The sequence below is a fragment of the Lissotriton helveticus genome, chromosome 4_1 (assembly GCF_964261635.1).
Source record: "Lissotriton helveticus chromosome 4_1, aLisHel1.1, whole genome shotgun sequence".
NCBI lineage: Eukaryota > Metazoa > Chordata > Amphibia > Caudata > Salamandridae > Lissotriton > Lissotriton helveticus.
Genome location: NC_136063.1, coordinates 1,437,466,154 through 1,437,489,985, shown reverse-complemented (window position 1 = coordinate 1,437,489,985; position 23,832 = coordinate 1,437,466,154). Strand labels below are relative to the sequence as shown.

At 43.9% G+C, this 23,832-nt stretch overlaps 1 protein-coding gene across 1 annotated transcript in view; it reads left to right on the top strand.

Annotated features, from left to right (window-relative positions):
- NOL7 (nucleolar protein 7) overlaps positions 1-23,832 on the top strand; it is a 130,821-nt gene that overhangs the window by 32,917 nt on the left and 74,072 nt on the right. Inside the window, exons 4-5 of the mRNA XM_078687995.1 lie at positions 19,339-19,370; positions 22,024-22,102. Of these exons, the coding sequence (XP_078544121.1) occupies positions 19,339-19,370; positions 22,024-22,102 (111 nt within the window). The remainder of the gene's footprint in view (positions 1-19,338; positions 19,371-22,023; positions 22,103-23,832) is intronic.

Sequence of the window (23,832 nt, the reverse complement as noted above, 5' to 3'; positions counted from 1 at the left end):
GCAAAAATCCCCAGGAGAGCTCTCCCTACCTCCAGCAGAGGTACTGCCACAGTGTACCTAATGGCATGACCTACCAAAATCAAGATGCACTTCTAGCCTAATTGTGAGGAGTGGTCAAATGGGCCAACTGTGTCTAGTCCCACCCGCTTTAATGGAACACCTACAACTGGTAGAGGCACTAACAGTGCCTTTGTCTTCCCTCCTGACTTACCACACACCTGCCAAGTGGGACTGGTCCTACAGCCCCACTTCGTGTGTCCGCTCATCTCTGCCAGTATAATAAAGGGTCTAACCTTTCCTGGATATATATATATATCACACAATTGCCACAGCAAATACCAGGGTGGACAGCTGACAACCCTGCCTTGCTTCCCTGCCAAGTTTAAATTAAGCCATCACGTGCCATTGAGCCTGATTCAGGCAATTGGATCCCTATAGAGCAGTTTACCCATTTGAAGACCGACACGAAAAAACCCACTTTACTAGGGCCTGCCATCAAGTAGGGCCACTCCTAGTTGAATGCTTTTTCAGCATCTAGGGCCAACAGTCTCACCAGTTCCCTTATGCAGTCTGTACGCACTAGGCACTTAAGATTGTGCCTCGTCGCCATCTAAGTCATAAGACCTGATTGGTCGGGGTCAACAAGAGAATCAACATTCCATAGCATACGATACGCTAAGACTTTCACCAGCACTTTAGTTTCTATATTAAGAAGTGATATTGGCCGCTACAAGACAGTCTTCTGGTGGTTTCCCTTTCTTGTAGGTAAGAATAATAATGGCTGGTTGTAAGACTCTTGGGAGAACTTCCTTCACCTTGGCTTTACCAAACAAGGCACCAAGGGGCTGCACGATCCGTGATGGCACATATTTAAAGAATTCTGGAGGTAGCCCACTTAAGCCTGGGGACCTTCTACATTTCACCTGGGTCAAGGTCTCCAAGATCTCGATGTCCATTATGTTGGTCTCAAGGGATCCCCGGGCATCGTCCCGAGCAACGAGACTAGGATCTCCCTAACAAAGCCACCCAGGACTTCCAGATCCATCTCCGTTTGCGACTAGTATAGGCCACCTAAGTAATTAGCAAATACGTGTGCAATATCATCTGACTTCTTGACCTAGAGCCCATCCTCTGTGTACTTTATATAGCTACTTCTGCCCTTCCTCTTTGTGCACCACCCATGCCAGCAATCTTATTGCCCAGCCTACCTTTCCATGCCCTATTGCTCCGTCGCTTCCTTCTGGGCTAGGAATCGGTCAACTTCCTGTTATTTTTCTATGCTTTGGGCTAGTTCCAAGGTGGAAAATGTCACGTAAACTGCCTCCAAGTGTACCAATATAGTTTCCTATTCTTTGCATTCCTTTTTCCTTTCTTTCCTTTTTGCCCATGAACAATCTGGCCCCCGCCCCTTATCAGTGCTTTATAGGCCTCCCACAGGTCCTGCCTAGACTTCACCTTCCCATTGTTGTAATTGAAGTTTAGGCAGTGGCTTCCACAATCGTTTTCCTCGTGTTCCAAATTAATTAATTCTCAAGGGTCCAGTCTCCAACCCACCCATGTGTGTCAAAGGGCAGTCCGAAGAGTTGTAAGCAGGCGAAAAAGAACTGAGATGCCTCTCGGGAAATATCTTGTGTCATGGAAGTGACCCACCTGATGCTGCGACACCATGAGGTATTTTAACCTCAACATAGATCACATTGAGTTAGAAACATAGAAGTACTGGGACAGCTCTGGGTGCTTCTCCTTCCAAGTCTGCTATCCCCAGAAAAATGAGCTGATCCATATCGGTTCTAGGACTCTGACCCAACAGGGTCCCTCTTTCTAGATAGCCCTGTACCAATAAGTTAAGGTCACCTCCGTCTATTAAGGGGTTATCTGGGAGTTTTGCTATCTATTCCACCAGCTTGTCCAACCCATTTGTTTGTAGGCCAGGTGGGAGGTAGAATGAGGCTATCGCCAAACGTATCTAGTTTCATCGCCCACTTACTGCTTCCTAACACCCCTGCCACCACTCATGGTTTTGTGACCTTAGGAGGAAGGGACCTGCAAACTAAAATCCCCAACCCCCGGGGAACATGCAGAAAACCCAGCTTGAGCCACTAACTTGTCTACCTTAATTTAGAAACCTGTATTTGATGCCCATCAAGTGAGTTTCCTGCAGCAAAACATTATCTGGTTCATGTCTAGTCAAGAATTTCATCACAATCCCCCATTTCACTCTGTTGCCTAGGCCATTGGTGTTCCATGAAAGTATTTGAAGGGTCAAGCCTCCCTATTCTTGATCTGTGACGGTGCCTGCCATAAGTGTGCTGGTTGCATGTCTTTACCCACTGCCCACCTCAGGAGCTGTAACAAATGCCTATCACTAAACCTTACACCCCACCTTCCTTACAACCTCGTGTGACAAGTCTAAAAGTATTCTCCCAACCAATGACTGAGGTACCGATCCCACCCACATAATGAACAGCTTCTGTTCCTGGCACTGAGCCAGGAGCAATCAGATCATTGCTGAAATTATTAGTAGCTTTTCCCTTAATCCAACATTGACTATGGCCACCTTGATGTTCTCTTGCAGTGGCTACTCCATGCCCTCACCACTGGCTACCAAAACCGGTATCCTTGGAACCATGAAGAATCTCTTCCGGCTTAAGGTCCTTTCTCCAATCATTGTGCGGAAACTCCAGTATCCTTCAGGCTATGCACTTTCCTTCTGTTGTTACTAAGTTCCTGTACAAACCCCATCGTCTTAGGGTGAATGTGCTTCAGAACATCTCGGTCCCTCTCCAAAATGTACATAGCATTTAGGTTGAACGCAGACTGCCCCTTCCGGGTCCACTCACCTGCGTTAACCACACCCGCAATCACAGGTGCAGCTGGACCAGGGTCTTTCACCTAAAGTGTCCCACTTAGTGGTACATGTATCAAGTCACCACCTTGAATTTGGAACAACTTGCCTGTCCTCCCTTCTTATGAAGCTCCTTACAGGACACACCATTACCATTCCTATATGTCCCGGCCCTCCTTGGTCACATGGGATTTATCCTTGCCCTCTAACCCCAGACTGGGGAGGACGGCTCTCCCCCTTTAGCTTAGAATTGCACTGGTAAAGCCCCCTTTTCTCCCTGTTAACTTATAACTTATCAACACTGCAAGCTCCTCTGGATCCTTCTCTATCTGATTTGACAGGTATTTCCTAAGTGGGGTAGAGCACTCCTCGTTGAGTCACTGGCACCATCAACTGGTTAAGGGGCTGAAAATCCTTGGTCTCCATCCCTCTCACCCACTCATTCCAATCTCTCAATACTCCTTGAATCAGTGTCTCTATCAGAACATCATCCACTCTCTTGCATTCCCTGAACTTTTGATGGTACTTAGCTGACTTCAGCCCATACCTCCTAATTAGAGCTTTCTTTATTCACTCATAGACCATCTAGTTTGCCAATAGCATCCTTCCAATGATGACTGGCTCTTCCAAAGGGAAGCGCCACATTAAGATTAAGGCAGCGCCTTAGATACCTTATTTAAAGATGTGCCTTACAAGTGGCCGCAAAGCTCACAAACCATTCCAAGATTTTCCGACCTTCCACATACACTTGAACAAGATCTCTTGGAACCTTAGACACAACCTAGCCGGAGGTACAGTCACTTATCCCAGATGACGTTGTCATGGCTGCCAACCTAAGCGTCTCTCCCTAGGGCTGCCTTTTCCGTCTCCGCCTGCTCTTCCTGTTTCACTTCCCTCTCTCTCAATGTCTCCTCACGTGCCCATTCCTCCTGTCTCTCACGCCTCCACTCCTCTTGTTACTGGTGAGCTAGTCTCTGCTTCTACCTCTCAAACTCCCTGGCCTTTTCCACTTGCTCTCATTTAGCCTTCTGGAGAGCCAACTTCAAGGTCAGGGTTTCTGCCACATTTAAACCAACCTCGAGATATACTCCTTGAATTGGTCACAGTGGTACCCTAGAATCTCAAGGTGGTGTACTCCCCTCCGACCTTCTCAAAACTAGAGGGCGGAGTATATCTGGGAAACTCTTGAAAGTACACGTTGTGCATGTGTCTGGGAAAGATCTGTGCGATGTGGACCAGAGAGCCTGATTCCACAATGCCCTCCTCCTGGGCTTCTAACATGGTTCCCTTCCCTGAGTCTACCACAGCTTCTTTCCTTTCACCTAGTGTTTCATACTGGTCCTTAATGAAATCAACAAAGACTTCCCTATCTTTGGGAACCCATCACCCTCTATCCCTACCTAGATCTTTCATCTAATCTACATAAATGTAGGTATATTCCCAACCCTGTATTCTCCATTATTTATGTATTCAGACTTTGTGCACAAAAATTGTACTTGTTACTGGGTTAAATTGGAAATGGCCAATTCCACACGTACACCCTGGAAGTTGCCAGAACCTCTTTCAGAGGGACAAGCAGGAGCTGCTGGGCCCAACCCTGGTGGTTGAGGTCTTTTATTCCTGATAGCCCAGGGTCAGGCCGGCTATGGGCTCTGAGCATCTGAGCGAAGTACCCCATCGCACCCGTAGCTCTTCACTGGCTGGTAAAGGGGCTAATTTACAGGCTTATTTGGGATCAGGATGCCTGCCTGATATTTTAGAGTGGGGGGGGATCACCATTTCTGGTAGTGAGCACCCTACTTCAGCTCTTTTCTGTCAGCCGAGGAGCGACCAACTCGGGCTGAACAGTTGCTTGAATAGTCAGGTATTTTTGTGGGTCAGGTAGGGCTTCACTGGTGTCCATGTGGGAGGGCGGGTTTGATAAACAGGCGTGGAGGCTGCAGTAAGGGTTTAGGAAATGGTTTATTGACAACGGATGACGTTGCAATAGGGCGTGAGGGATGTCCTAGTGGTCCTTCGTCTTCTTCAGATGATGTCGGTGAGCTGGAAGGGCTGGATGTGGGCAAAGGTGTTTTGCTTCCTGCTTCCTCTGGACCGGGGTGGTTGCCCCAGAGGCTCATAGGAGTGAAGGAAAAAGGACAAAAGGGAACCGTAAGAATGAGGTCTTAATACAATGCAGTCGAGTTGTCCCTTCACCACACCTCAGTGCTCAATGGATTGCTAGTGCCCGCAATAGGGGGGGGTTGAATGGTCAATGATATGCCCAACACCTTTTATACAAGGGAGGGGTAAGTCTGGGTTTTGTTGTCCATGCATGGTCACAGATTGGTTGCTCAAGGTTCACAGATTGAGTGCTCAAGGTTCACAGATTGGGTGCTCAAGGTTCAGTGCCCGTTCCGCCCTCCTCCCCGTTTCAGAAATCAGTGTCAACCCTCCCTCCCCTCTCAATACACCCTCGAGCCGTTTGTACTCTCCGGCTCCTGCCGTCCTCACAGTCCACTTTGGAGTTCTCCCCTACTGGTGTAGTATCTCCTGGGCTCACTTGAGCTGTGGCTAACAGTTGCCACCTTTCCTACACTTTTTCTTTTTTTAGCTTCTTCGTTTGGGGCTTATCTGCACTAGCTGCCAGTTCAGCCCCTCCAGATTCCTTGGGTGAGGCCTGTCACTGCACCAGTACCTCACTTTGGCTCAGACCAACCTCTGGGGGGGTCATTTCCAAGGAGACCTTCAAGGGTAAGGTCTTTACTGACTACCACCTATCTCCAACTAAGGAACCCATCTAACTCTAGGGTCAGTACAGCAACAGGCTTCACAGTGACTCCCCTTGGAATGGTCCTCTTCTTGTCTGTCCGGGGATGTACTGGCTGGGGAGAACCAGCCTGTCATGCACAACTGTGTGACTGGCTTGGGTATCTCTCAGGGCAGGGGTTGGGATTCCATTCACCAGTAGGTGGTGGAAGTGTCTACTCCCCTCTGAAATCTCCAACTCCCCTTTTGGGCCCACTCTCCAGTTGAAGGCTGAGAGGATTTCCTCCTCTGAGGAACCACCCTCAAAGGTTACTGTTGTATTTGCTTATGCTTTATGTATCTTCATTAGAACATGCTAAGTTACCATGGTACCTTTACCATGGTTCCAATTCTACTATTTGTCAGTTGATGTCTCTCTGTGCCAGTCCCTGGTGCGGTGGCTCGTTGCTCTGAGTATTAAACTCTTAAACATAATATATTAGTGTTACTGAGCTTCATTTACATAGTACAACCTACAACATAATTTTGGCGACGAGGACCAGTGATACTTGAGGAAGAAAGCGAGCCACTGCTTCGAGTTTCATTTATTCACGAAAATCGACTTGAAGAAAAGAAGAATTGACAGCGTTTCTAATTATTCACCCTACTCCCTCCTCCGGCGGCAGTAACCTTCGAAGGGAATTAACTTTCCCCAGCGGCAGATTTATTCTACATTTATAAAGGTGAGGAGGTCGAGGTGCGGGTCAATGCTCCTGTCATTATAACTTTGAACTTTCTACACAAATCACTCGTGGCACTTAACTATAATTCACTGCGTGTGCCACCGTAATAATATCTTTCAAGTAAAATTCCGCTAAAGTGAAGTGTTTTCAACTTATACGCTTTCACCAGCTTACCTCGACAGGAGTGGCAGTTACTCCGATTTCGTTACGGAGAGATCATCTTCTCCTGTCTCTCCCCAACAAATGATGACGTGTTGGAACGCGCTGCAAGTATTGGCGATCTGACAACGCGTCACTGAAACTGAAAGAACGTTCGGATTGGCTGATTTGACGCGTCCTCTGCCTCACGCATCACGAAACTTCTTGTGAAGCGTCATTCCAGTAATTTCAAGATTTGTTGTGACAGATATCAACGCGGCCCATATCTCTGTCGAGCGCTTTTTTTTTTTAGAAATCCACATTACGAACAAAAACACTTCAATCTGCAACATCGCCGGTGAAGAAGTGAGAGGGTTACAAAACAAAGGGGAGTGTCACGTTTTTTTCTGTTTTAACATTTTGTTTATTAGCAGAACTAAATCCCTTGGACTTATTCATTATTTAACAACAGTAAATGTTTGACACTTACAACCTAATTGACACCAGTAACTAGTTTAATCTGATTTAGGTGCTTATTAGTTTATAGTGACAAAACGGTTTTTAAGTTTTATTACTGATTCACCACTTGTGAGTAAAAATGCAAACGGTTAACCAACCTCCTCCTTTTCTAGAAAATCCAGGTACCCCTCAAATTCAGTGGAGACAATGGTTTGATGGGTTTGAGACTTATATTGGTGCCATTGGTGCTTCTAGATACAGACCGGAAAGAAAAAAAATCTTACTCTTAAATTGTTTGGGATTTGAAGGGAGGGAAGTATACAAACATTTACCTGATTTGATACTTACGGAAGGTGAGGTTATGGATGAATATCAAGTAACCATTAAGAAACTTGTCATCAAATTTGATGTCCAACCAAGTTTGGTTGTACTAAGGCACAAGTTTTTTAAAAGAGCGCAATTACTAAGTGAAGATGTCGATTCTTATCTGAGTGCTTTACGTAAGCTCTGTGCAGAATGCCAGTTTGGTGATTTTAAAGATCAATTAGTGAGGGATCAATTTATTGCTCACTGTAGTGATAAGCACATTCAACAAAAATTACTCACCATGGGCAATCCCTCATTAGAGGAAATTATCAAGGTGGCAAAGAGTCTTGAGTTAGCTCAAACGTCAATTAAGGAGCTAGGGAAAACTGATGTGCATAAGGAGAATGTGAATGCTGTTGTGTCTCCCACTTCTAGATTCAATTTTCAAAAAAAGGAAAAGTTTAATGAGCGGAATGTTTCCAAGAAAAACATGTGTTACAGGTGCGGTTATCCCACGCACTCTAAAGAAAATAGTTATTGTCCTGGAAAAAACGCTAAGTGTTACAAATGTGGGAAGTTTGGTCACCTGGCCAAAATTTGTCAAGCCAACCTGAGTAAACCTGAGAAGGTCAGTTGTGTGTTGGAAAATGAGCGTGATTCAGAGAGTGAATTAGTGAATGAGTTTAAAGACATGATTGTCACTGTCACGGACGAGGGCATAGTCACGGGTAATCCAGAGGAATGCGTAGATCCTTATGTAGACATTTTTGTAGGAGAAGTTTGTCTAAAACTTCTAGTAGATTCTGGTGCCAGGATAACTATGATTTCTCAGGAATTGTTTAAGCAGTCGTGGTCTAATAGAGAGTTATTTCCTCCAGACAGAGCACCAGTCTCATATGAGGGTCTCAAAATAGTATTAGAGGGTTTTATTGAAGACATCTTACAATTCAAGGATAGGAGGATACAGGGCAAGATATATGTGGCTGTGCGTGGTTTAAACATTTTGGGGTGGTACCACCAGGGTCTCTTTGGCATGTTATTACGACCAGGAGCAAAAGAACAGGTACTTGTAGTGTTAGATATGCCTGATACATCATCATTAGAGAAGGAGTTTCCTAAGGTGTTTTCAGATACCCTTGGTGAAATTGTAGGATTCAAACATCGCATTAAAGTTAAGAGTGATGCCATCCCTGTGAAACATAAGGTTAGATCTGTGCCGTTTAGCTTAAGAGCTGATCTTAAAATTGAACTAGAGAGACTAGAGAAAAACGGTATCATAGAACCCATTGAATCTAGTTTATGGCTCAGTCCCTTAGTTGTTGCACGTAAGAAAAATAATGAAATTCGCCTATGTTGTGATCTCAGGAGCCTTAATAAAGAAATTTGGGTTGATGCACATCCCCTTCCCAAAATTGGTGATTTATTAGAGGAGTTGAGAGGTGCACAGTGGTTTTCCAAAATTGATTTAGCTTCTGCGTATCATCAAATTGTTCTGGAGGAAGATTCAAGACATTACACTGCGTTCAATTCTCCCTTTGGCACTTTTCAGTTTTGCAGAATGGCATTCGGGTTAGCTTCTGCTGCCTCCGTTTTTCAGAGGATCATGCAAAATATCTTGAAAAATGTCGTAGGAGTTGTGATTTTTCAAGATGATGTTTTGATTTTTGACAAGTTTTTGGATCAACATGATGTCATTCTTAAATCTGTGCTAAAAAGGTTCGACTCTAAGGGTGTTGTGGTGAAGAAAAGCAAATGTGAATTCTGGAAAAGGGAGGTTGAATTTCTAGGCCATTTAGTGTCAGGTTTAGGTATTTCTCCTAGGCCAGGGTTAGTAAAAGCTGTAGTGGAGTGTCCGGTGCCTAAGAGTAAAGATGAGTTGAGGTCCTTTTTAGGCCTATGTGAGTTTTATTCACGTTTCATTCCTGATTATGCCAGTAAGATGAAATCTTTGTCTAATATGCTCAGGTCTAGTGTTCCTTTTCTGTGGGATGAAGTGTGTCAGGCAACATTTAGTTTGGTTAAATCTGAATTGTTGAATGCAAAGGCCTTGAAGGCCTATGACCCCGGTGTTAGTTGTATCATCACAGTTGATGCTAGCAGTTATGGATTAGGTGCTGTGCTCACCCAAGTCATAGATGGGAAGGAGGTAACTATTAGTTATGCCTCGAGGGTGTTAAGAGATCCTTAAATAAATTATTCAGTGATCGAAAAGGAGTTACTTGCTTGCTATTGGGCATGTGAGAAGTTTCGCACGTATATTTGGGGTAGGAAGTTCATGATTCAGACTGACCATAAGCCGTTGGTTTTCATTTTGTCTGGTGATCGCATAAAATATGCTACACCCCGCATAGCTCGTCTCACTACAAAATTGTTGCAGTATCAATTTTCTGTTAGACACATTCCTGGGAAGGAAAATTGTAAAGCCGACTTTCTTTCAAGAGTGCCTTTAAAAGAGTCTGATTCTGTAGACTTGGATGAGGATAAAGAAGATTGTTTCATAGCCACTGTGGATGCTGTGGAGTGTGGTGGATGTTCTGAAAGAGAATGGCATGAAGCTATGTCCTCTGATGCTACTTTGGCAAGTATCAAGGATTACATTGTGGCAGGTTGGCCAAGAGAAAGAAGTCTTCCCATACACATCCAACCTTTTTGGAAAGTATCTGAGGAACTCACTATTGAAGATGGGGTTATCATGAGGGACGACAGATGTGTTCCTCCTCTGAATTTACGTGTTAAATTGATTGACAGTGCTCATGAAGGACACCTTGGAGTCACAATGACCAAGAGACGTTTAAGGCTACACTATTGGTGGCCTTCTATGGATAGTGAAGTGGATGAGAAAGTTAGGCATTGTATAGTATGTATGACGTCTGAGAAAGGTTTGAAAGTTTCTGTTCCACCTTTGCAACCCATTCCTTTTCCTCCCAAACCTTGGTTAAAACTAGGTATTGATTTAGTTGGTCCTTTCAACTTTCTTCCCTCTCACCTTAGATTTGCCTTTGTACTTATGGATTTTCACAGTAAGTGGCCAGAGGTGAAATTCTGTTCTAATCCCTCTGCCAGCTTTACCATACTTTTCCTTAGGGAAATTTTTATGAGAGAAGGTTTCCCTGAGTCGCTCGTATCTGACAATGGTGTTCAGTTTGTTAATGCTGAGATGCACGAATTTTTATCAGAATCTGGGATTAAGCATTTGAGGAGTTCAGTGGGACATCCTCAAACCAACGGTCAAGTTGAGAGAATGAATCGTGTGCTCGTGGAATGCATCAAATGGGCCAAGGGAAACAATTTCGATGTGGAGAGTTCTGTGAGGTCCATGATTTGGTTCTACCGCACCACTCCTCATTCTGTGACCAAAGTCGCTCCTTTTGTATCTCTTAGGGGTAGGATGCCCACGTCAGCTCTTTATCCGGCGTGGCTGTTGAAAACTGTGGCTCATAAGCTTCCTACACAGCCTGCTGTTGATGATGAGTTGCAGTTGCGAGTTAGGGATGCTCAAGACAAAATGGTTTCCAGGTTTAATGAAAAGAAAGCTACCAAAAACATCCATGTTTGCCCTGGGGATATGGTGCGTGTGAAAAATTATAAAACAGTCAAGAAAGGTTCAGACTCTTTTGGTGAACCTGTTCGTGTCGTAAAGGTGTGTGGTAATGCTGTTATGGTGGAGGGGGGTCATTGGTGGAATCTGTGTAAAGTAGTTAAGTTGGATAGATGTGATGATGTCCAGACCACTCAATCTGAAGCTAATTGTTCTCAATGGAGACCTGCTCCGCCTCCTGTAAGTCTCAATGCGCATGTTCCCAACATGGGGGGACCGTCTGTGAGGAGGTCTACCCGTGTAACTCGTCCTCCTTGGAAGCTTCGTTAACTGGTTGAAATTCCTTGAAGTTCCTTGGTTTCAAGTTCTTATTTGTAATGCTGTGAAATTTAAGATACGCTTTATGCTGTTGCTTCACTTTGTAAATTTTCTTATTTCTTTCCCCCTTTTTCTTTATTTCTTTTATTTGCACAGTGTGCTTTATTGTTCTTTCTTTCTTTGGAAATAAAGAGATAATGTTGTATTTGCTTATGCTTTATGTATCTTCATTAGAACATGCTAAGTTACCATGGTACCTTTACCATGGTTCCAATTCTACTATTTGTCAGTTGATGTCTCTCTGTGCCAGTCCCTGGTGCGGTGGCTCGTTGCTCTGAGTATTAAACTCTTAAACATAATATATTAGTGTTACTGAGCTTCATTTACATAGTACAACCTACAACAGTTACACTGGCTACCCTGGGTGTCACACTAGGGGTTTGAATTTCAGGACAGCTAGGGTCCTTGTTGTGATGTCCTGTCTTTTGACAATTGTGACAACATGCCCTATTCGGATCCCAATTGTTACCTTGGTACTAAGTGTTGGTCCGTGAGCTGTCTTGGGGCCCGCCCTCCTGGGCAGGTGTTTGGGGACCTATATAGGATTCCTTACTTTTATCTTTATCAGAGTGCCCCACTGCCTTCTCTGAGAGTGCCTTTTAGTCACCCCCACCATATCTAGTTTTAGATACTGGTTCTTATCCAATGATCGGCCTTCCTCCCCAACTGTTGGGGAGAAACTGGCCCCAGGTCTACTTGGTATTGATGCAACTTTTCTTGCAAACAATTGCTCAAAGATGTTCTTTCATTATCAAATTATAAAGCCCAGTATTTTCACTGAGTAATCTACAAAATCTACCCAGGATTGGCCTTGGAATTTCTTGGCCTCCCTGAATCTGATCTCATACTCCTCAGTGCTGAATCTAAAGCCTCCATCAGGGTACCCTTCATGAGGTCATAGGATGTAGCATTTTTCTCATTAAGTGTCAGGAGTCTATCCCTGCACTTTCCTGAGAACATTTACCACAGGGTAGAACTCCACAGCTTCATTGTAGATCTGTCTACTAAGACACTAAGACAGGCTCTCTCAAAGCAATGAACCACTTAGTGATATCACCCTCAAAATATTTACGGACAGTACCTTTGGGGCTTTTGAAGTCTGCAGAATCTGCCTTCCTATTTATTCAGGAATAAAGGAATAGGGGGGCATTAGATAGTCTCTGGTTGGTGGCAAGCAGATATCTAGCACTACCATTCGCTGTGCCCTTGATGCTTCAGACACTGCTACCAGAGGAGTTAATTCTAGCGTTTTGTTACTAGGCACACCTGGCTTTGTATTTTCGGCTCCAAACTGGAAGTTCAGCAGCATCTGCTGAACATGCCCTTTAAAGGCCAGAACCATTTTGGGACATAAGTTGACCAAATGTTGGAAAAATAAAAAAAGGATACAGAGACAGCTAAGGCGATGGGAGAACTTCAGACACCTCCTCGTAGCTCCTTTCGCTCCATTTCCTATCGTGGAGACTCAAAGACCACCTCTCCCACCCCGCCCCGCTCCCAACCACCAAAGCCTCCACGTCTTACCAGCACACCTAGGGACAGCAATCCTCTCCCAGGGGATACTTACAGCCCCCCAACTGCACAGCACTGGTCAGGGGGTTGCATTGAAGGCTTTTTCCCCACAAGGCAGTCCCTCACCTGAGACCAGTGGGTATTTGATATTACCCAACATGGTTATTGTCAGGAGCTCATATCCACGCATCCCACCATTCCACCTCTCAAACACAGACTATTTCCAGTACACCTATAACTTCTCAGAGAAGAGGTCCAAGCACTCCGCAAAAGAACCCGTCCCCCACCATCAGCAGGGTAAGGGAGTGTACTCCCTGTACTCCCTAATACCCAAAAGGGATCGGTCGCTCAGACCTATTCTGGACCTCAGACCACTAAATGAATATATCCTATCGGAACATTTTCATATGGTTACCCTCCAGAATGTTATTTCGCTTCTACAGCAGGGCGACTTTATGACCTCTCTCGACCTGAAGGACTCTTATTTCCACATACCGGTACATCGCCGATATCTCAGATTTGTGATCTGCGGAAAACACTATAAATTCAAAGTACTCCCCTTCGGATATACTACTTCCCCTTGGGTGTTTACCAACTGCCTTGCAGTGGTGGCCACACACCTGCGCAGACAGGGCGTTCACGTCTTTCCTTACCTGGGCGACAGGCTTATCTAGAGTGCCACCTGCCAGCTTGCCACAAGACTATACAAGTCACAAATGATCTGCTCCGCAGGTTAATGCTGCATAATTTCCATCAGTGCTTCAAAATTCCACCTCCAGCCCTTCCATATCCAACTCTATTTAAGGGCCAGTCTCAACACTGAGGTAGGCATGCCCTATCCAAACTCTGCTCGAGTGCAGTATTTTCAAACCTTCCTCTTTTCCAGCCAAATCAACAAGTCACAGTCATAACAGTAATACTTCTCCTCGGCATGATGGCCTCCTGTATTGCCATAGTACCCCATGCCAGGTTACATTTTCGTCCATTGCAAGAATGCCTAGCTCAACAGTGGTCTCAAGCAGAGGGTCATTGGGACAATCTAATGTTGATTGGCTGCCTCACTGGTCACGCTCTGCAGTGGTGGAACTCTGACAACTGGCGGCCTTTCCTTGACCATATTCTGCAGAGGACCGTCAGAATGGATGCCTCCCTTACTGGATGGGTGCCCAGCTACATAATGTGACTGTTCAAGGCCGATGGGAGTCCACACTACACAGTCTACATATCAATTACTTGGAACTTCTAGTCATCCATCTAGCGTTGCAGGTTTCCTACCTCACCTGATAGGCAAAGGTGTCCTTAGCCACACGGACAACGTGTATTAACTTCAGAAACAGGGGGTCACATGCTCACCACAACCCTCAGTTATCCCAGAGCATTTGGCGATTGGGCTCTCCATCACAAAATTCATTTGTGAGCCGAGTACCTTCCAGGGATGGATAACGACTTTGCTGACCTCTTCCGCAAGTCCACAAGTGTGAACTCCACACGCAAGTCCTCCTCCGCTACTTCTGCAGGTGGGCTTTCCAGAAATAGACCTGTTCTCAATCGCAGAAAACACCAAATGCCCAAACTTCGCCTCCAGGTTCCCACAATCGATGGACAACGCATTATGGATGAACGGGTCAGGGATATTTGCCTACCCTTTCCCGCCTCTCCCTCTCCTTCCGTTTGTGGTATAGAGGCTTCGGCAGATGTCCCTCATTCTCATCCTGGTGGCTCCCATATGGGCTCGCCAGCCATGATTCACAACTCTGCACGAACTCTCTCTGGATCAACACGGGGCTCCCCAACAGGCCGAACCTTCTCATGCAGAATAATGGAGAAATCACGCACCCTGATCCTGGGATGCTCAACCTTGAGCTCTGGCTCCGTAGGTCGTAGAAGTTGGATACCTCAATCTTCCTCCGGAATGCATGAGGATCGTTAAGGAAGCAGGCAGACCTACTGCCCGTGCCTGCTATGTGGCAAAGTAAAAAAGATTAGTGTGCTACTGCAACTCCAAGCACATTGATCCTTTTGAAGCCACAGCACAGGACATTGTTTGTTACCTACTGCATCTGCAGGTATCACCTTCACCTCCATATGTCTACACTTGACTGCTGTGGCTGGCTACCTTTAGAAAATACGCATCTCTCTCTTCAGAATTCCAGTCATTAAAGCTTTCATGGAGGGTCTCAAGAGGATCATTCCTCCTCGGTTACCACCGGACCTGAAGTGGAATCTCAACATCGTACTTACAAGGCTCTCCTTTTGAGCCCCTCCACTCCTGCCACTTTCAGTTCCTCTCTTGGAAGGTGGCATTCCTAGTTGCTATCACTTCACTTGGGTGTGTCAATGAGTCACAGGCATAAACCCTGGAAGAACCTTCCTTCAAAGAACTTAGAGAGAGGTTTGTCCTTTGAACCAATACCAAATTTCTCCTTACGGTGGTATATCCCTTCCACCTTGACCAATCTATTGAAATCCTTGTGCTTTTGCCACAACCGGGTTCTGTTACAGAAAGAGCTTTCCATACTTAAGAACGTAAAGCGAGCCCTCATGAACTACATTGATAGAACTAAACTACTTTTAGAACGACCCGGCAACACTTTGTTGCTTTCTCTAAACCCCACAAAAAGGAAAGCTTTATCCAAGCTAGGCATTACTAGAAGGATTGACAAATGCATCCAGAAATGCTGTGCTAAAGCTAAGAGGACTCTCCCACTCTTCCTGAAGCTCACTCGACTCCATGGCCTTCCTGTGGAACATCCGAATAGCTGACATATGCAGGGCAGCTACCTGGTCCACATCTCACACTTTCACAAAACATTACTGTGTGGGTATACTGGCTCGACAATAAGCTAATGTTGTTCAGGCATTACTTTGTATACTTTCAATCTACTACAACATCCACAGGCAGGCCACCGTTTTTTGGGAGGACTACTTTACAGTCTATGCATAGCATGTGTATCTACAGCCCCACAATTCAATATCTTTCTGTTTATGGAAACAATTAAAGTTTCGAAATGTCAGCCAAATATGCAAACTCATTACAGACATAAATGTTGGGTATGCGCTTCTGCGGCCTTTTAATCTCTTTATTGGCTTCCATGTACAGTCTGTGTTGATTTAAATATACTCTGCAGCATGACATCGTCCCTAGGTAACTTCATTTTCTCCAACTCCGTCAAAGGCACATTCAGACTAAAGGGGTTGGATGACAGTTTGACAGCGATGAGACACTGTTGTGAAAATATGACTGGATGTTGAGTTAATTCACATTCATTCCACCTTCATGAAGAACTGAGATGTTACATGATCATATGTCTAATTACATTGCATCCATAGCCCCATTTCATATTCTTTTTTAGTTAAGTGCCTAGAGTAATAGAATTGTTGTGCACAATATAAACACACGTAATACAGCCTTAATTTATAGTGTTTAGCAATTTTACTCTAGTTCTGTTGAATAAAAATAATAATGCTGATCGTGAAATGAAGTGCATTGACCCATTTGTGAGTTGACGGAGTAGAACTTGAACCGAGAAGATACTGGGCTTGTTGCTGGTAAAATCCTCACCGCAAATGTGTTGACAACGGCCACAGAACAATTCTGATGTCTGCAAGTCCAACTGTTTAGGTTAAGAAACACTTTTTCCCCACACATTATTCCATGGTTTAAGTGAATAGCATCACGGAGCAATACAAACATGCTGACTTGGAGCATCATCACAAATGAATGCATTGTAGCATAAAGAGGGATAGCAAGAAGAAAAATTTCACAAAGCCTTTTGGGGGCAGCGGACGGTGGGGGGGCCACATCATAAGCTAGCTTGCAGAGTAAGAAAATATCACAGGAAGATGGGAGCTCCTTTTCTCTTAAATGGCAAGGGCAGTCACAGGCCTTCCAATACTCCCTTTCAACCATTGTCACACAGGTTGTCAGGCCTGAAGAGTCCTGCATGGAGGAGCCAGATATTCAGTTGTAACCGCTGTTTCTCAACAAATCAGGGAAGTGTTGTGACACATTGATGTGCTTTTCCATATCAAGTGAAGAAGGACCATTGGGATTTTGTAATAGCCTTGTCAGGGAAGTTCACTGCCAGTCGAGCATTCTCGTTAGCATGACACCCGCTAGCAAGCCTTGATTGAAGGGGAATGTAGCTGTGGGCAGACTTGGTTCAACCTAGTGACCAAGATCTTTATGAAGATTTTAATGTCCTTATTAAGAATTGTTACTGGAAAGTAGGGTCCACAGCTCAGGTGATCTTACGAGTTTCAAAGATATTCTTATCACCGTGTCTAGCATTCTCTAGCATTGTATCAATGACCCTCTGGGATTCCCTTATGTAATCAAATAATTTAGCTAGTAGTTCTACCAAGATGGGCAGAAATACTTTATAAAATGACATGGGAATGAAGTCTGGGCCAGGCGCTTTATTTCATGGCATCCCCTGGAAGGTGAGAGCCACTTCCTGAGGCTTGATGGGCATCTCTATAGTCCAGACAATCTCTGGATCGAGCACCTGGGGCTCATAGTGTGACAGGTACAGGTCCTGATCTCGCAGGTGGATCTCTAGCCTAGTATAGAATTCAGTGTAGTACTCTGTTAACCTCTTTAGGATGCCAGGAGTATGCAACTCCACCGTACCTTCGGGGATTTCAATTTTTGTAAAAGGTTACAGGCCAGGAGAGCTCCCAGTCTGAGAGCTAAAATACAATCAGCCTTACCCCCTTTCTCATAATATTTCTGTCCCATATAAAGTATTTTATTTAATTTGCTCACCAATTAAAATTTGCTCTTATTCCCCATGCATGTTACACAAGGATCAAAAAGTATGAGGAAGACATTCATTGTTATGCTGCTGTTCAAATACATGCTCCTGGGACTCAAGCTCCTGTTTCCTCTTTTGCAAACCTCTGGAATGTGACTGTGCGTGAGATTAGCTCTCAGGACAAGTGTCACAAGGAAGTCACTGTTCCTTTAAGGAAAAAGAGAAAGGAAGAGGAGTATTCAAGTCGTAGGCTATTCTCTATGTGGGGGACAGTGTGTCCTCATCATGATCCCCTCACACATCCTGAAGGATGTCATGCTTCATCATTGGGCTTTGCTCCTCATCGGGCTGGTGCTGCAATTCCCTACGGGTCCCCCGAAGGGTCTCTTTATCAGAGATCTTTTGATGAAGCTGTATACATGCGTGGGTGTGAGTGGCTGTGAAGGCATCAGTGTGGTTTAAAAAATGGCTGGAGAGAGAGTGAGTAAGTTTATAAGGGTGGTACATCTGTCATTACTAAAAACAAAGTGTGTGGTGCTGCTCTCAGGGATATTATGTCCCTATGTAGCTGAACAGATAATACGTCCCTAACGGCCATATTCATAGGTCAACTTGTTTCGCGCTTTTGTGGTCTCAGGAGGAGATCAAGGGCGCTTCGTCAGGACCAGTTATTTGTTAGAAAGAAATGTATGTGCAGCAGCCTAATTCATCCAGTGCCGCTGGACAGTTGGAGGGAATAATCTTTCTGAAATGACAAGAGTACAGTGGAGAGGGGGGGTACAAGTTATGTTAAAGTATCCAGATGAATATCAGTTTGCTATATAGTGCAGTCCGAGTTGTCCATTGAAGGGCAAGGTGCTCATGGCCTTTAGCGTGATCATTAATGCTATCGGTCACGGCATCTATAAGTGAGCTCTCAGGACCGCCTTTGCAGCATCCCATGTCATGGTGAGTGAGAGTTCCCCAGTATTATTTTCTTGGAAGTAATGGTGAATGGTGAAATCTCTTTAAAGGCCATCTTGATGAGACTCCTAGACCGTATTGTTGGGGGGCTGGGTACTCCAAGGTCAGCACTACCAGGGAGTGAATCTCTCCCTGATGACAGCACCTTCTTGTAAGCAAGTCTACTGGTCAGGAAAAAAATATTTTACATTGTGTTTGATGTACTCCGTAATAAAAGGTATTTTGTTTCTTGCATACATTAAACAAACGTCTGTCGTGTAACGTAAGTAACGTGCCTTGAGATGGACCTTTCCAAGGTTTTATCTAGACTAGCATTGAAATTTCTCCCCATGATCAGTAACCCAGGGGAAAATCTTTCAATACGGGGAAACAATTGATAAAACTCATTTTTATCTTCTTTAGGGCCGTATATTGAGAGGGCGATGTGTTCCCTATCCAGAATGTTGCCTCCATGTACCAACCATTTTACCTTTGTGATCTTTTAGAAGGGCATCAAATTGGAACTGCAAATCCCTCTCCAGTAATATTGACAAGCCCTTGGTCTTATTATTTGAATGGGAATGATATTGACTAGGAAACCAAAATGATTTGCGACGGGACGGATCTTGTTGACTGAATTGCGTTTGTTGTAGTAGTTCTCTAGCACAATTTTTATCTATTTTGCAGTTGTATTCGTCTTTTACTTTGTTTATCTGTACTTTAACACGGGTACATTGAAATGGCCCGTTGTTAACTTGTACAAGGGGTCCTTGTGGAGGGAACTTTGTAAAAGACCAACAGGTCGACTATCCTGCTTCTAGGGGGCACCTGATACTTTTGAATAACAATTGTTTATACAGTGCTCTGCCCTCAAGTTATTGAGGACTAGATTTGAAGTCCATAAAATAAAGATTATGAATATTCTGCATGGTGAATTGAAATCGTGCCTAAATGTAAATCATTTTGTGATTATATTTTTTTCTTTTAACACAGGCCGATTGAGACCTCTAAAGCACAGGATGAAGGTACAGTAGCGATTTCACTAGATTTATAAACAAATTCTTATGTTGGATTTCTTCGGCCTCCAGTTTCAATTAAATTAGTTATTATTTATTCTAAATCGCAAGCATTGGACTGATTTTAGTTGGGTTGCAGATTGTGTCTGAACATATACTTTGGGCAGTACTTGTATGGTTTGCCTCTTGAATCTTGACCTGAAGAGGTAGGTCACATGAAAGAGTTCTTAAACAGTTACAGAAGCAAGGGGGCTGCCAATAAATTGAGTAGATGTGAAATTTTAATTAATTGGATAAATAAAGAGAATAAAGAATATTTGAAAGTTAAGACATCCCAACTGGAAGAAAACATTTTTATTGAATTAATTTTATTGGATGGGTTTTCATACTAGTAATGAATTTGTAATATGATGTTATGATCATTACTGGGCCCATACTAAATATTGTAAATGATTTGAGACCCTACCATTTTGGCATAGGTTTTGAATTTAAAGCTGCTAATCCCTCAGTGATTGCACCAGTGTTGGACTTTGAGGATGGGGTTGAGTGCTGGATAGATACGCTGATATATGGATATATATAGATATAGCTATTGTCCCCATCAGACTATCTTTTGGAAGGATTTCTTCAGGGCGTATCCGGTCCCACAGGTTCTTGGAATGTTCATATGAGGTACGAGGCCAGAAAATTAAGAGGACCTGCAAAAATCTTAACGGATACAAATTTTCCAGCTATTGGTAGTGGCGAAGACCCTCATTGACAGAGCTTGGAAACAATTTAATCCTCTTGTACTTAATTTGTGTCATCAATGTTTTAAGAAATGATGGTGATTAAAAGGTTGTCCCAACACCTACTGAAAGAAAAGTGTGACTTTCTGTTGAAGTGGCTACCAGTGTTGTATATATTTTTATGGAAATGATTAAAGAGAAGTTGTGTGGCCCTGATATTGAGGGCCCTACGCCTGTTTGATTAATAGAATTGGAGGCTACCTATATAAATATTAAGTAGTGTTTATGGATGATTACTGCCAAGCATTCTGCTTTTATGGATCGAAAGTCCCAGTTTCCTGCCTACAGCAGGCTGATGACAGGGCCATCTTATGGAGAAACTGAACAAAAACATTTGATGTAGAAATTGTGTTCGCATAATGCCTCTTTAAGGACACAGGTGTGACTAAGTGATATAAAATGCCAATAAAAGGAATTTTAAATAATCTGTTCTGGAGACCTCTCATTTTCTCAAACCGTATTTGTATGACTTCACTACTTGACGCTCATTATGGGAAGGTGTGAATGCAGAAGTGGTTTCATATAGAGGGGGTCTGTGTCTTGTATCACCACCAATTTGACAATGCATTAATCTTTCCAGACATGTAAAAGAAGTAGCCCATCCTCAAATACAGCTACTTACCCATTAATTCTTAGGTTCTTGAATCGATGCACGAATAAATGTTCACCATGTCTCCCTGTAATGCTCAGGATTGACATCGTAGCCTTCATCACTATGAATTAAACCTGTCTGACATTTCCTCAAACCTGTGCTCTTCCTACGAGCAACAAAAGTGAAGGCTCTACAAGTCTTACTCAAAAGCTTTTCGGAAGGTTTTTTTTTTTAGCATTAACCTATATGTAAGGGTACATTTGTATTGTATTTATGTAATATAGTTAAAGGTTTAAAATTATTCACTGCATCTCCCAAGGTCTTTTTCATCTCAAATGTGGATTATTTAGCCATGTTGAGTATTACTGTTTTGTCTCAGACCCAACCAGAAGAGTCATGGCTGCACACACCTACTTCACCCTCCCTACGCACTGCGTTCCTCATCTGTGAGTTTTGCCCACTATTAGAGTGTCAACCCACTTCAATCAAAATTCTAAATTTCTCTATGTCCCTCTCTGCTCACTGGTGCCTGGGTCTGTGGTAGGAACATTTCATCTGCTCAGCAGAGCCATCAAATATTTAGTGGTACTAAAGGGGGTGGTGATGGACGGAGCATCTGAATCAATCAAACACTCACACCCAGTCAAAAGATCTGGGTTTAATCCATCACCGTTCTTTAGCCCACTCTGCCACCCCAGTTCAGACATGGCTATATGCAAATCAGTCTGACCCTGTGCCTCATGGGAACAGTCCACCCGAACTGCCAAGCCATGTCTTCCCTGGACCGGAAACAAGCTTCCGAGGACCGGTTTCTGGCATTCCAGCCGTCTTCAGCCCGGCTTGCTTGAATCCAGTGGCAAAGTGAGCAAGGGACTCACGTCTGAGCATACCCTGCCACACTTATGGCGGCCAAAAGCGGTACAAAAGGGGGTGGTGATGGACGGAGCATCTGAATCAATCAAACACTCACACCCAGTCAAAAGATCTGGGTTTAATCCATCACTGTTCATTAGCCCACTCTGCCACGCCAGTTCAAATATTTAGTGGCTGCCACCTCTGAGTGGAAAGAAATGTTGTGCTTGCAGCCCAGCTCAATTTCTCAATTATTTAATTTTAGTAAGATTGAGTCTTCTCACTATGTGGGAATTTTATGTCATATTATTTTGTTGTCTTTACAATCCTGCCATACAACAAATAAAACAAAACCATATTACCTTTGCTATCATTGATTTTCTGTGTGTGTGATTGAGGAATATAAAAAACGTTATTTATTGTGTTACAGGCAAAGATGAAGAGGCAGCTGAAGCTCAAGGGGACAACTCCAAGGATGAAGGGAGTGATGAAGAGACAACCCATGACCGGTACTAAAGTTGTTACTGCTTGTTTTGAAAAAAAATCTATTTGTTGATATTTCTTCAACAACTAACAAATGTATTGTTTTGCATAGTTTTTAAAGCAGATACATCGTAACCACACAGTACGTCATTGCTTAAATCACTTATATGCCTGTGTCACAAAAAATATATTGAAGAAGTTTGGTATATAAAACGATAACATAACTGAACCAGCCTTTGAACCATTTGTGCCCAACCAGACTTCTCCCTTTCAATCAAACACAATCACTCAAGAACATTTGTGTAGTTTACCTACCCCAGCCATCAGTCTCTTCCACAAGTCAGTGACGGACAGATTTACTTGTCATCATCCAGACTGCGCCGTGTTCCTCTCTGGGGACTGTGGTCCAGATGTCTCTCCCTCACGCCTTCACAAAATAGCGATGGGAAATGTTCAGTCCGCTGCTGTATGTGTTGGTTGCAAATCTTCTTTGCTTTTCCTGTCTCATAGCTACCACCTCACCCCTGCCTATCTCAAGCGCTCCTCCTTCCACCTACTATGCAGTGGGTCATCAGGCGGGCGCCAGTGCATAGCAATTCCCTATGTAGCCAATGTGGGTTACAGGTTAATAAATGTGGAGCTCACTTTGGTAGCTGGGGATCTGCAGTAAAGACCCATCAGACAGACTTTTAATGTTTCAAGGTTTGGACTGTGTGCGCGATCTGTCTTAAGTCATGGGCCACTCGTTGCCAGTATGCAGTGATCTTTGGGCATTCAGGAATCCTGCATCCACCAGGGAGCAGCAAGGGCATGATTTATCCACAGTACTCATTATAACATTCAATGAATATGGTGTGATGTATGTAGCATGCAAGTAGTTGACCTGGGTATATTTAAACCTAGCGTTTCTTGAGACCCTAGGTTTATACTGCAAAACCATAGTCCATTCCCTATCTCTGATTTCACGCCGCAGCCTGCCCTCCCATTGTGACTTGTCCCCATCTATGGCCGCCAATTCCATGGCAAGAATAGTTTTATATAACCAGGTCACCAATTTCCTGCCACTCCCACATATGAGTGAAGTTTGTAAAGCATCATGTGCCTATGGTTCTGTCTGGCCCTCCCCAATATGCTTCTAACTGAGCCCCTTTGGGCTCCATACATAAGGAACTGGGACTAAGGTAAGTGTTACTCGGTCATCTTGTCTTCAAAGCTGCACAACACACCATTCACATAAATCTTGCATAGTGAAGATCTAAGCTTCTGACCATTTGTTGGGTAGAAAGATAGCCCCCTCTAGGATTGGGAGCGCCGGGGCAAACCAAGGTCTATCCTCAGTTCTGCACACTATCCACTTCCAGCACCTCATTGCGATTGTTAGCATCTTTGTGGAGGCAAGGTCACTTATCTTTCCACCCAGCATGAGCACCATCAGGGCTCCCTCATTCAGGGAGTCACCCAAGGGGCCAATCTCCTCTTTTCTCTGAGCCATCATGCCAACCACTGCAGCTGTGTAGTATAATTCTAGGTTCGGTACAGTAAGTTGTTACTGCTTGGTTAACCTTTATAATTGACCATCTTGTTATGGAATGATCACTATGTGATCAACCCAAGGAATTTAAGAGCTTTAGTGGGCGGAGTATTAATCACATGTCATGTTGAATTTAAATCAGAATTTTACCTGTTTCCCTATAATAGTTATTTATTAAAAAAGATTATCTAAAGAATATAACAAGAACCCATTCCAAGTGTGCAG